Below are 14618 nucleotides of genomic sequence, written 5' to 3'. Positions count from 1 at the left end.
TTATTTCTCACAGAAATGGATTGCAGTAACACATGTTTTGCTATACACATGTTTATTCCCTTTATGTGTATTGGAACTAAACCAAAAGGGAGGAAAAAAAGCAAATTGGCCATAATGTCACACCAAACTCCAAAAATTGGCTGGACAAAATAATTGGCACCCTTAACTTAATATTTGGCTGCACGCCCTTTGGAATAACTGAAATCCGTCACTTCCTATAACCATCAATAAGCTTCTTACACCTCTCAGCCGGAATGTTGGACCACTATTCCTTAGCAAACTGCTCCAGGTCTCTCTTATTGGAAGGGCGCCTTTTCCCAACAGCAATTTTAAGATCTCTCCACTGGTGATCAATGGGATTTAGATCTGGACACATTGCCGGCCACTTCAGAACTCTCCAGCGCTTTGTTGCCATCCATTTCTGGGTGCTTTTTGACGTATGTTTGGGGTCATTGTCCTGCTGGAAGACCCAAGATCTCGGACGCAAACACAGCTTTCTGACACTGGACTGTACAGTGCGACCCAAAATCCGTTGGTAATCCTCAGATTTCATTATGCCTTGCACACATTCAAGGCCAGAGGCAGCAAAACAATCCCAAAACATCATTGAACCGCCACCATTTTTTACTGTAGGTACTGTGTTCTTTTCTTTGTAGGTCTCATTCCGTTTTCAGTAAACAGTGGAATGATGCGCTTTACCAAAAAGCTCTATCTTGGTCTCATCTGTCCACAAGACATTTTCCCAGAAGGATTTTGGCTTACTCAAGTTCATTTTGCGCATATGTAGTCTTGCTTTTTTTATATGTCTGTGTCAGCAGTGGGGTCCTCCCGGGTCTCCTGCCATAGCGTTTAATTTCATTTAAATGTCGAAGGATAGTTCGCGCTGACACTGATGCTCCCTGAGCCTGCAGGACAGCTTGCTTATTTTTGGAACTTGTTTGGGGCTGCTTATCCACCATCCGGACTATCCGGCATTGACACCTTTTCATCAATTTTTCTCTTCCGTCCACGCCCAGGGAGATTCGCTACCGGGCCATGGGTTGCAAACTTCTTAATAACGTTGCACACTGTGGGCAAAGTCAAATCTAGATCTCTGGAGATGGACTTGTAACCTTGAGATTGTTATTTTTCCATAATTTTGGTTCTCAAGTCCTCAGACAATTCTCTTTTCCGATTTCTGTTGTCCATGCTTAGTGTGGCACACACACACACAATGCAAATATGAAGTGAACTTCTCTCCTTTGTATCTGCTTTCAGGTCTGATTTTTATATTGTGCACACCTTTTACTTGCCCCAGGTGAGTTTAAAGGAGCATCACATGCTTGAAACAATCTTATTTTCTCGGTCGCTCTTCATTGGGGGACACCTAACTGATGGGATATATGCTCTTGCCACTAGGAGGAGCTGACACTAGGAGAAAAAGTCAGCTCCTCCCTGGCAGGATATATCTGCCCACCTGCAGTGAAGTAATCAGTTTTAGCTAGTGTCAGCTAGGAGGCAGACACAGGTCTGGGTGCTCCCCAGACTTGGTCTTTTTATTATTTTCTAGTAAGGGCTGTTTAGTTAGATTCTTTACTCCCTTTTGTTTCTTTTTTATTTCAGGTGGGGGTCCAGGAGCATGGCGCTACCTGTTCCCCCAAATGCGGCTAAGGGGCACGGGACATAGAAGTATGCACCGTTAACCCCTTCCCGCCAACGGCCAGTGCCTGGAGGTTGTACCCTGGGTCCGAGTCCCCCACTGCCCCAGCTCGCCCTGCTATCTTAGCCTGGTATGATGCAGCGTGGCCTAAAGCTGGTTGAAGACGCCTGGGGTGAGTAAAAGAAGGTGTCTGCAGGTGAGTATGTTGGGTGAGGGGGTCACCCTAACCCCCCTCAAGGGTGACGGACAACCACCTAAAAAGGGCCTCTGTCCTTTATTGGAGTTCTTATGTGTGGGGGCTGTGTTTTATGCATACTGGGACTCACTGCATTCTTCACTGAACTGCGCGCTGGGTGAGGGGATCATTGCGGCACATGGCTCCGCCCTTCTCCCCTGTGCCAGCGCGCGTTCCGGGGGTTAAAATTGTGTCTCATGGCCACCTTCCTACCACCCCATATCCGCTGTACACTATGCATGAGCTGCTTACTGTATCCCTCTGGCATCCCTTTCCCTGCATTGTTGTCGTGGCAGGTTGTTGGCTGGGATGTACAGTCCCTTGGCAACTATAGGGGATATATTCATGCATTCTGTTCTCTCCTACCACTGAGTACCATACCTTGTCAAGCTCCTTGACGTTCCTAACAGACCCTCGGGTCTCTCTGAAGTTCCTCATCTGTCATTTCTGCCAACCACCCATCCTGGGGTGTTCTTGGCATTTCATCCTGTGTGATCCCTTCTCCACAGGCTACGGCATCTAGGGCTCCATCCAGCGCTAGTTCTCCAAGGGGATATCCCTGCATAGGCATGGTTTGGACCTGATATCACTGCCAAACAGTGGTCTCGCCGGTTACTCATCTCACAGCTACCACGGCAGCTGCTGACCCTCTGGCACCCCACTGCTGGTAGTCTCCTCTCTACCGCCTGTCACATTTCACATAACTGCTGTATCTGCGGCTGGAGTTCCGGTCCCTCACAACTGTGTGAGGTGTACGATAGCATGACTCATTGTCTGCTCTGGACTCGTAAGCCAGACGGTGTTCTGCATGGTTTCCTCTGCCGCCTATCACACGTCACACGGCTGATGTACCCATGTCTGCGGTTCCGATACCCCACTGCTGAGTGCGGTATACGAAGAACTGTCCCAGTGTGCTCTATGGGACCCTATGTCTCGTGTTCTACTACAGACCCATACCAGTACGCCAGATAGCGGTCTGCATGGTTTTCTCTGCCACCTGTCACATGGCTGATGTATTCGTGGCTGGAGTTCCTATACCCCACTGCTGGGTGTGGTATATGATGAACTGACCCAATATGTCCTACCTACCCGATGACTCGTTGTCTACTTTGGACCCATACCCGTACGCCAGACAGTGGTCTGCATGGTTTACTACACCGCCTACCGCCTGTCAAACATCACATGTATCTGCTGCTCCAGTTCCGGTACCTCACTGTTGGGTGAGGTGACTGATGGACTGGCTCCTATGGACCCGTACCAGTAGACCAGACAGTGGTCGACACTGTTCCTTCACCGCCTGTCATTCGACAAACGGCTGATGTCTCTGCGGATGAAATTTCGGTTTCCGCTCTTCCTTGCCGACCATATGACTCGTTGTCTACAGGAGGTGGCCTTTTCCTTGGCGTCCTAGTCCGTCTCCTTGGACGGGGGATCTGCCGGGATTTCCATTTCAGGGCCTTGTGTATCTCCGCCTGGGTAGCTCATCCGCAGGCCTTGTGGACACGTGAGTTCAGTCTCTGGACTGATTCCCTTTCTCTGGTGGTTGTTTTTTTTTTTCCACCCTAGGGGACTGCTTTGGTACGTCCCATCAGTTAGGTGTCCCCCAATGAAGAGCGACCGAGAAAAGGAGATATTTTTGTACTCACCCTAAAATCTCTTTCTCGTAGCTTTCATTGGGAAACACTGCACCCACCCATTCTTTTTTCCGGATGATTCTTTCCGGTTCTTGGGTTGTTTATTCGAGATTCCTTTCTAGGGTCCTTCGGACGTATGTCTTTGTTGGCTTCTACTACTGCTTTGTGACAAAACTGATTACTGCAGGTAGGCGGGTATATCCTGCCAGGGAGGAGCTGACTTTTTTTTCCTAGTGTCAGCGCCTCCTAGTGGCAAGAGCATTTGGCTGGAATTGAAGGCCATGTGCTTTTACAAAGCGCCCATGCTGCCAGAACAGTGGACTTCCCGACAAGTGACCCCATTTCGGAAACTGCACCCCTCATGAAATGGAATAAGGGGTGCAGTGAGCATTGACACCCCACAGATGTCTGACAGATTTTTTGAACAGTTGTCCGTAAAAATAAAAAATTTAAATGTTCATTTGCACAGCCCACTGTTCCAAAGGTCTGTCAAACGCCATTGGGGTGTAAATGCTCACTACACCCCTTATTACATTCCTTGAGGAGTGTAGTTTCCGAAATGGGGTCACATGTGGGGGAGGGGTCCAATGTTGTGGCACCATGGGGGCTTTGTAAATGCACATAGCCCCCAACTTCCAGTCCAACCAAATTCTCTCTCCAAAATCTCAATGGCGTTCCTTCTCTTCTAAGCATTGTAGTGTGCCCGCAGAGCACTTTATATCCACATATGGGGTATTTCCATACGGTGTTACAAACTTTTGGGGGCTTTTTCTCCTATTACCCTTTGTGAAAGTGAAAAATTTGGGGTAACACCAGCATTTTTGTGAAAAAAATAAAATTTTTCCTTTTCACGTCCCACTTTAAGGAAAGTTCGTCAAACACCTGTGGGGTGTTAAGGCTCACTGTACCCCTTTTTAAGTTCCTTGAGGAGTGTGGTTTCCCAAATAGTATGCCATTTTTTTTTTTTTGCTTGTCAGGCACCATGGGGGCTTCCTCAATGTTACATGCCCCCCAAAAACCATTTCAGCAATATTCTTTCTCCAAAAGCCCAATGTCACTCCTTCCCTTCTGAGCCCTCTAGTGCGCCCATAGAGCACTTTACATAAACATATGAGGTATTTCCTTACTCAAGAGAAATGGAGGTTACAAATTTTGGGGGGCATTTTCTTCTATTAGACCTTGCAAAAAGGAAAAGTTTGGGGTGACACCAGCATTTAGTTAAAAATCAAATTTTTCATTTTCATATCCCAATTTAATGAAAGTTTGTCAATCACCTGTGGGGTATTAACCCCTTAACGACGCAGTACGTATATTTACGTCCTGCACCGGCTCCCGCGATATGAAGCGGGATCGCGCCGCGATCCCGCATCATATCGCGTCGGTCCCAGCGCTCATCAACGGCCGGGACCCGCGGCTAATACCACACATCGCCGATCGTGGCGATGTGCGGTATTAATCCTTTAGAAGCGGCGGTCAAAGCTGACCGCCGCTTCTAAAGCGAAAGTGACCCGGCAGCTCAGTCGGGCTGTTCGGGACCGCAGCGGTGAAATCGCGGCGTCCCGAACAGCTGGCAGGACACCGGGAGGGCCCTTACCTGCCTCCTCGGTGTCCAATCGGCGTATGACTGCTCCGTGCCTGAGATCCAGGCAGGAGCAGTCAAGCGCCGATAACACTGATCACAGGCGTGCTAATACACGGCAGTGATCAGCATAGGAGATCAGTGTGTGCAGTGTTATAGGTCCCTATAAAATTAAAATAAACATATGTGGTATCGCCGCGTGCGTAAATGTCCGAACTATAAAAATATATCATTAATTAAACCGTACGGTCAATATCGTACGCGCAAAAAAATTCCAAAGTCAAAAAAAGCGCATTTTTGGTCACTTTTTATACCATTAAAAAATGAATAAAAAGTGATCAAAAAGTCCGATCAAAACAAAAATCATACCAATAAAAACTTCAGATCACGGCGCAAAAAATGAGTCCTCATACCACCCTGTACGTGGAAAAATAAAAAAGTTATAGGGGTCAGAAGATGACCTTTTTAAACGTATACATTTTCCTGCATGTAGTTATGATTTTTTCCAGAAGTGCGACAAAATCAAACCTATATAAGTAGGGTATAATTTTAACCGTATGGACCTACAGAATAATGATAAGGTTTCATTTTTACCGAAATATGCACTGCGTAGAAACGGAAGCCCCCAAAAGTTACAAAATGGCATTTTTTCTTCGATTTTGACGCACAATGATTTTTTTTTCGTTTCGCCGTGCATTTTTGGGTAAAATGACTAATGTCACTGCAAAGTAGAATAGGCGACGCAAAAAAATAAGCCATAATATGGATTTTTAGGTGGAAAATTGAAAGGGTTATGATTTTTAAAAGGTAAGGAGGAAAAAACTAAAGTGCAAAAACGGAAAAACATGGAGTCCTTAAGGGGTTAAGGCTCACTTTACCCCTTGTTACATTCCTTGAGGTGTGTAGTTTCCAAAATAGTGTGCCATGTGTTTTTTTTGTTTTTTTTTACTGTTCTGGCACCATGGGGGCTTCCTAAATGCGACATGCCCCCCCCAAAAAACCAAAACTGCTAAATTCACTTTCCAAAATCCTATTGTCGCTCCTTCCCTTCTGAGCCCTGTAGTGCAGGGCATTTAACATACACATTTGAGGTGTTTTTTTCTCGAGAGAAATTGAATTACACATTTTGGGGGGCTTTTTCACCTTACCTCTTGTAAAAATGAAAAAAATGGGGCTGCAATAACATGTAAAAAAATTGAGATTTTGAATTCTCTCCCTCACTTTACTGCTATTCCTGCGAAACACCTAAAGGGTTAACAAACTTTCTGAATGTCATTTTAAATACTTTGAGGGGTGCAGTTTTCATAATGGGGTCCTTTATGGGGTATTTCTAACATAAAGACCCTCAAATTCACTTCAAAACTGAACTGGCCCCTGAAAAATTCTGATTTTGAAATTTTTGTGAAAAATTTGAAAATTGCTGCTGAACTTTGAAGCCCTCTGATGTCTTCCAAAAGTAAAAACATGTCAACTTTATGATGCAAACATAAAGTAGACATATTGTATATGTGAATCAATATATGATTTATTTGGAATGTCCATTTGCCTTACAAGCAGATAGTTTCAAAGTTAGAAAAATGCTAAATTTAAAAATTTTTGCTTACATTTTGGAATTTTTCACCAAGAAATGTAGCAAGTATCGACGAAAATTTACCACTAACATAAAGTAGAATATGTCACAAAAAACAATATTGGAATCAAATTTATAAGTAAAAGCATTCCAGATTTATTAATGCATAAAGTGACAGTGGTCAGATTTGCAAAAAATGCTCCCGTCCTTAGGGTCAAAATGGGCTCCGTCTCCAAGGGGAACTCCGCCCCTAGCCATCTTATACCCCATCCAAAGGACCCCCACAATATCTCCTGCTGTACCCTCGTACATCAGCAGCCTTGAGCTATGTTTGCTCCATGGCTGATGACGGGCGATACAAGGGACAGGGTATCGTGACGGCCCCACCCCCTCAATGCAAGTCTATGGTAGGGGGCGCAGCAGCTGTCACGGCCCTCCGATAGGCTTGCCTTGAGGGGACGGAGCGTGACGTCACCATTCCCCATCCCCTGTATCGCCCATCATCAGCCACGGAGCAAACATAGCTCCAGGCTGCTGATGTATGAGGGTGCAGCAGGAGAGATCCTTTGGATAGGGGATAAGATGTCTAGGGGCTTGCATTGAGGGGCGGAGGCGTGACGTCACATGGGGGCGCAGGCGTGACGTCACACGCCGTCGGCCCTGTGGTCGCCGGTAATCAGACCCAGAGCGAACATGCTTCGGGGACTGGTTTTAACTGGGGTGCCACGTGCAAGATCACGGGGGTCCCCAGTGGCGGGACTCCCGAGATCAGGCATCTTATCCCCTATACTTTGGATAAGGGGATAAGATGTCTAAGCACCCGAGTACCCCTTTAAGGCCCCAAGGCATATACTACTGTGTACCAATCTTGGACCAATTTATGACATGTATAGTTGAAGAAAAAGTTAAACATTTTTATTTAATTTTTTTTAGTTCCCCTACATGATATATATGGTCTTGATTATGTAATCTCCCCCATATCTTTATACAGGACAACCCCAATATCTGGTGTAGTCGCCCATTGCCAACCGACGCACTGAAGCTTCTAGTTGTGGATGTGATTCATCTCTTGGATTTGCGGTCAGCCATGCTGGATGCTATGTTAAAAGACTACACTTTGCTAGTTGATGGTTATCTTAATGGAAATCGTCTAAGAACTTCAGCTGGGTTCTTCAGCTCTGAGGTATTTGACAATTGATTTATCTAAGCTTACAGTATATTGTTCAGAATTCACTCTTCACACTATTATTCACTCTTGGAATAACAAGATGACACTTTAATACCTTTTATAGCCTCTCAGTTCAGAGCCTTGTGAAAAGTATTTCACAAAGTGAATATTTTTCTGTCCGCCTTCAAAATTCCCTAAAAAAAAAAAACGAACAAAAATTATAAAACTTAACCCTCACATTAATTTACCTTCACTCTTATGCTGCCATCATTGTTTTAGTTTCCACTGCCAGATGTGCTGCAGTGATGTCACTTAAATTGTTCACGTGACACTTTTTTCCTCAACACCCCAGTTCCAGCCTGTTGATATAGTTTTTTTATGCTACCAGAAAGTCCTTTTAAGGTTGTCTACATAATTATTTAGTATTTAATAAATAACAGTAAACAGTACTCCAGCGAAATTTTTCATTTTGCTATTATGCCCTTGCTGCAGCAATTAAAATAATAAACCTTATCTTACCTTTTGCCACTTCCCCAGTGCTGCTGGTATGGCTCTTGTGTCCTTTGCTACCTCTGTCCCAGCTGTTAAAAGGACTTAAAGGAAAATTGTCAGCCTGTTCACCCACTCTAAACTAGAGCTGGGCGGTATGACCAAAAATGTGTATCACGGTATTTTTGTAAATAATGGCTGTTCCATGGTATTTAACGGCTGTCCCCCACATCGGGGGACTAATCATATGTGACCCGCGAGCGCTGCTTGTCTCCTCCCCCAATAATTATCAGCCGCTGCGCTGTACTGTACTATCCTGTGCCCGGGCATCAAAAATAAACAAAATAAACTTTAACTCAACTTCCTATGTTCCCCCGTTACCGGCCTCACGGTCCCTCCGCTGCTCTTGCTGCTTCCTGGGGATGGGAACGTCACCGTCACAGAGCCGTCAGCCTATCACCGGCCACAGCGATGTCCCACCTCTGCCGGTGATAGGCTGAGCCCACTGTCATATATCACCGGCCGAGACGGGACATTGCTGTGGCTGGTGATAGGCCGACGGCTCTTTGACGTTCCCATCCCCAGGAAGCAGCAAGAGCAGCACGTGAGGCCGGTAACGGGAGAACGTAGGAAGGTGAGTTAAAGTTTATTTTGTTTATTTCTGAAGCCCGGGCACAGGATAGTACAGTACAGCGCAGCGGCTGATAATTATTTGGGGGGGGAGAGACGCAGCGCTCATGGGTCACATGATTTGTTGGCCGATGTGGGGACAGCGCACTCTGGCTGATAATTCATTAATACGAGGGGGGGGCAACCGGTATTGCGGTATTGGAAAAATTCTTATTATGCAGGAAAAAAAATTTCGGTATTCGGCATGAACTGGTATACCACCCAGCACTACTCTAAACCCAAAACACTGGTCATAGTGTGGGTGAACAGGAGTCCAACAAGGGGTCACTTACTTAAATCCTGAGATATGTGCCCCAGAAGATCCTCTGCTAAATTCAGTCAATCGCACACAGGTGGTGGGGCTCTGCCCACTCAATTTGCATATTCATTGCCTGTGAGTCCACATTCTAGTGAAGTGGAGTTACAGACAATGAACATATAAATTGAATGGGCGGAGCCCCTCCCCCTATATCCTAGTGAAGTGGAGTCACAGACAATGAATCTTCATACAGTTGATAAACATACAACAAACCTTTCTGACTCTTTCTTATACCTAAAATCCTTCCAGTATCAACACACCCAATATATAAGGGTTATTCATATGGGCATATACACCATGTAACTCAAGATGCCAAATAGTTGCTTACACCCCCCACCACACTTTATCTAAGGGTAACCGAGTTGGTTTCCCATAGGCCACCCTACTTAACGTATGGGATTCCAAAGTTATTAGTTGCAGTATATCTCCCTCTAGGTGACTTAACAGCCTACTGATGGGTCAGCTGCAGATTTGAGGCTGTAAATTTTATGCTGCAAATTTCAATTTGAACTAAATGGATTCAGCATCAAATCTGCAGCAGAGATGGTAATGGGATAAATTGCAACCTTCTGCTGCCCTGCTACCATAAATTGTGAACATACTCGAAGGCTATGTTCAGACAGAAGTCTGTGAGATGGCGCATTTCGGTGCGGTCCACCAACAGCAGAGCGCCGACAGAACAGGCCGGTACTAGGACCGCTAGGAAATACAGTGTCTCATAGAGTGCAGTACATTTCCTTGCTGACTCCACAGAAAGAATAGACATGTCTATTCTTTCTTCGGAATCTGGATTTCCGTGGCAGAAACATCTGCTGTGGAAATTCCACCGTATGCACAGTGCAGCACAATTCCGTTGGAATGAATGGGACTATGCTGCAGCAGAATGTCTGTGCGTAATGCTTCCGCACGGAAATGCCATTGTGTGAATATAGCCTAAGTGTCTAGCAAAAATCTATATGTATGTCGCCCTGAAAACATCACTCACTGAATACTTACGTTTACAAACATGCTGTTCTATCTCGTGATGTATTAAGTACGTTTTATTTTAGTAAATTATGCAATATATATTTTCATGTTTTTGTACAGACCACCTCCACTGAACTTCCAGAAGAACTTCAGCAGCTTAGTGTACTGCAGCAAAGAAGAAGAGAGCAGGCCCTGAAAGATTATCAAGTGAACAGTCGAGGGTTCCTAGAAAGGGCTGAAAAGTAATGTAATGGGTCACATTGCACTGCTTGTCATGTAACTGCTGTCATTGTTAGTGTGTTTAATGCTTGTGATGGTTGAGTTGAAGGCTGATTGAAAGAAATAATCAGCAAAATGTTCATAGTGTTTTTTGTTTTTTTATTTACAAGAGAATTTCTATAGACCTCCACAATCATTCTTTTTGTTTATTGTACATTACTCCTACTAAAGAATTGGAAAGGGAGAGGATACCAGTATTGTCCTATAAATGAAGGGCCAGTGATCTGTCTTCAGATGCTAAGCTTTGTATACGAGCACAAATTATGAGACTGGCACTTGTGTACATCTACTAGGGCCCATAGTCCTCCTTCACACTTCTATATTCGTTTAGTTATTTATTATTGAAATATTTATGCACAAGGGTTTTTTTTCAGCATGTTTCAAACGATCTGTATTGGACAAATTTTACCATTAAAAGTCGATGGTTTGAATTAATGCATGTTCTGTTTTTGTACAGTTCACGTGCCCATATTTGTTTCACCTATTAATATTGCTGTATTCCAGCAATGTTACCAAAATCAGGTACAAAAAAAAACTAATAGTCTTGTCTGGTTTTTCATTAAAGGACACCCTTATCCAAGATAATGTTAGCAGTCTGTCCTTGGCCTTCTTTGTACTATGTTGTTAACATTTCTTGTACTCACCCCAAGCTGCTGCTGAGCCAGTGCTCCTGGTCTCTGTTTATCAAATCTATTTTCTGGTTAAGTGTCATCTCCTCAGGATTTGCCCCAGTCATCAAATTTCTTGGGGGTAGGTATTACCACTTTATTATTTTTACACAACCTCAGGCATATTTAAAAAGTTTAATTTCCGGACAACTCCTTTTAGTGTCAAAAGGATACATTTATTGCGCAATCTCAAAGAACAATAAGCAATAAGAATATATGCTTACACAATAGATGCAAAAAGCAGAACAAATAAGGGAACAATAGGAAGGTAACAAAGAACCCAAAAAATAAGGGGGAAGAGGGAAAGGAAGGGGTACACATATGTGGTACAGATATGTGGTAATTTTCCTATCCTAAGTGACGGAAAATTTTGATTTTATTAAAGACAAGACGCGAATATTATGCTTTTTTAACTTCTTTACTGAAACTCAGCAGCTAGTATGTATTGTAAGTATTAACAGAAAAAATACTTTTTTATAACATAACAAAGGGTATATGAACATGCAACCTAGGGTGCAACCTAGCATGAAGTCCCGTGACATTAGCCAATCAGACTGCATCACAGATGATAAAGGTATCCAACACACAGGTATCTCCCTTCTTCTTTGCGGAAATCATCCAACTGGTAAAAAATTGCAGGAAGTTGACCACGAAGATAGTGTAGGAGGAATGGAAGTCGAAGGAATATAGATCCCGTGAAGTGATGTCAAAGTAGAAGACCAACGGTGAATGGATCCTATTGTGGAGCTGTTGAATAGATAGAGATAGAAAGACATAGAAAGACATGTTATAGCGATGGGTTTAGGGAGGGATAATACTAAATTTTCCGTCACTTAGGATAGGAAAATTCTCAATTTTATGGCAAGACAAGACGCTTCGTATTATGCTAGTTCAAAGCTTACTCAAAATAATCATAAAAGTAAATGAAATGAATAAAGAAATAAATAATAATTCTTATTACAATAATAACATAGATACATGAGACTCAGGTCTAAAGTAAAAGGTTTTGAAAGTAGAGTCAGAGGACCAATTGGCCGCTTTTAATAGATCTGAAAGAGAAGCGCCAGATTGGAAAAGTTTGGTGGAGACTGCACTTCTGGTAGAATGAGCCGTAAATTTGGAAATATCAATACCAGCAAGGTGCATGGTTTGTTTAACCCATCTAGCAAGAGTAGGGGAGGAGACTGGAGCATTAGGTTTACAAAAGGAGATTAATAGTTGGGAAAAAGATGGGATTCGAAGAGATTCAGTTCTGGATTCATAGGAACGAAGACCACGGACAACACATAGTTTTTTATTATCCGGTAAGGAAGGATAAAAAACAGAATGGAGATTAGTTTTAGTACGCCGGTAAATTGGAAAAACAACACCCTGAGGTGTAAATTGTCTGCGAGATATATCTAACGATTTAACATCAGAGACCCTTTTGACGGAGATGAGGCACAAAAGGGTGATAAGTTTAAAGGATAGGAATTTTAATGATAAATCATCATTATCATCCCAGGAAATAAACATATCAAGTATGATGTTTACATTCCAAGTAGAATTGTATCTAGGAAGAGGAGGTCTACGAAAACGTATACATTTAAGTAGTTGACAAACTAAAGGATACCTACCCACAGGGATGGAATCTATAGGAAAGTGTTTAGAGGAGATCGCTGAACGATATAGATTAATTGTTCTATTGGCATTACCAGCATCAAATGATTCTGATAAGAAATTTAAGATATGGGATATAGATGTTCGTAAGGGATCCAAGTGTCGTTTATCGCACCAATGAGACCAAAGTCTCCAGGCTGATCCGTAAGCCGATTTGGTACCTGGGGCCCATGCATCTGAAAGGATGTCTTGAGTTGACTTTGAAAATTGGAAACCAGATCCTGGTGACCCGAAATCATCCAAGCCACCAGAGGTAGATGGCCCGACAAAATCAGAGGGTGACAGTTCACTTGAGGATCTAGGAGAAGATTGTGAGTGAAGGAAGGAGACGGGGAAGGTCTATGAGCAGGTGCAAGATCTGGGGAAACCACGATTGAGTTGGCCAGAGTGGAGTTATGAGAACTAGTGTGGCCTTCTGGATCGAGGCTTGAAAGAGAACTCGAGGGATTAGGTTGAATGGAGGAAACGTATATAGGGTTTTCTGAGGCCAGGATTGCAGGAAGGTGTCCACCCCTAGGGCTTCCGGATCTGGACGCCAACTGAAAAACAGGTCATTGGGTATTCAGGCGGGAAGCAAAAAGGTCTATGTGAAGAGGACCCCATAGAGAATTGATTGATTGAAAATCGAAAGAAGAAGTTTCCAATCGCTGGAGTCCGTGAGGTAACGTGAATACCAATCCACTACTGAATTGGAAATCCCTGGTAAGTATTCTGCTTTCAGAATTATATTTCTGTCCAAACGGAAATGCCATGAAACAACTTACATTTGCGTGGTCTGCAATGGCAAGAGATACTCAACCCCAAGTGCAGTTGTGCACCGATACTGGGGTGGAGCTCCTGCACTTGTGGTCCGTTGCTATGGACGATCCCCAGCAGGAAAATATGCATACAATGGAGGATGCCTGCAAATGGTCACAAGTACCACAAAGGCATCCTACACATGATAAACGTGTGGATGCGTGAAATTTAAACATAAGACAAATTCACCGATGTGGTCTAAAATAGCAGATGATCCTCAACCCCAAGTGCAGTTGTGCACTGTAAACTGGGGTAGAGGTCCTGCATTTATGGACCCAAGTTTGAGGATCATCTGCTATTTTAGACCACATCGGTGAATTTGTCAAACAGAAATGCCAAAAATCTCTGACAGTCTGCAAGAACTTTGGAATTCGTACCTCCCAGGTTGTTGATGTATTGGACAGCAGAAATGTCCATATGAAGGAGGACACAACAATGGGAGGAATTTTTTGCAAAACTTTTCAAAGCAAAAAATCCTGCCAGAAGTTCCAGACAATTTGTGTGATTGAGATTCCGTCTGGGACCATTTCCCTCCGGTGGAAAGAGAACCGCAGCGAGCTCCCCATCCGATTCTATAATGATGTCCGGATTCAGGTGAAAATTTGTTTTTCCATTCCAGGACTCTGTGAGTGAGCCACCAGAGAAGTTCTTCTCTGGCTTCTGAAGATAGGGGAATTTCGTCTGAGTGACCGAGACCTTCCCTTAAATGACGAATCTTTAAGCGTTGAAGAGCCCTGTAGTGGAGGGGGGGCTGGGAAAATGGACTGAATTGAGGCTGATAAGAGGCCTACTATCCGGGCAATTGTCCTCAAAGAAATTATATCTTTGCAGAGGATTTGTTTGATCTCCTTCCGAATGGTTTTCAATCTCCTTGGAGGAAGGCTTAGAGTGGTCAACTGAGTGTTGATCATAAAGCCTAGGAATTCTAGGTCTTGAGAAGGGACTA

At 43.8% G+C, this 14618-nt stretch overlaps 1 protein-coding gene across 5 annotated transcripts in view; it reads left to right on the top strand.

Moving 5' to 3' along the window:
• Positions 1 to 11122, top strand: part of LOC130267269 (piRNA biogenesis protein EXD1-like) — a 199274-nt gene extending 188152 nt beyond the window's left edge. For all 5 annotated transcript variants that reach the window (XM_056516730.1, XM_056516728.1, XM_056516727.1 and 2 more), the window contains 2 exons: positions 7649 to 7840; positions 10389 to 11122. In XM_056516730.1, the coding sequence (XP_056372705.1) occupies positions 7649 to 7840; positions 10389 to 10514 (318 nt within the window). In that variant the 3' untranslated portion in view covers positions 10515 to 11122. The remainder of the gene's footprint in view (positions 1 to 7648; positions 7841 to 10388) is intronic.
• The last annotated feature ends 3496 nt before the right edge of the window (positions 11123 to 14618 follow it).

This window comes from Hyla sarda, chromosome 4 (genome assembly GCF_029499605.1).
Source record: "Hyla sarda isolate aHylSar1 chromosome 4, aHylSar1.hap1, whole genome shotgun sequence".
NCBI lineage: Eukaryota > Metazoa > Chordata > Amphibia > Anura > Hylidae > Hyla > Hyla sarda.
This window is presented reverse-complemented; position numbering and strand designations above follow the sequence as displayed.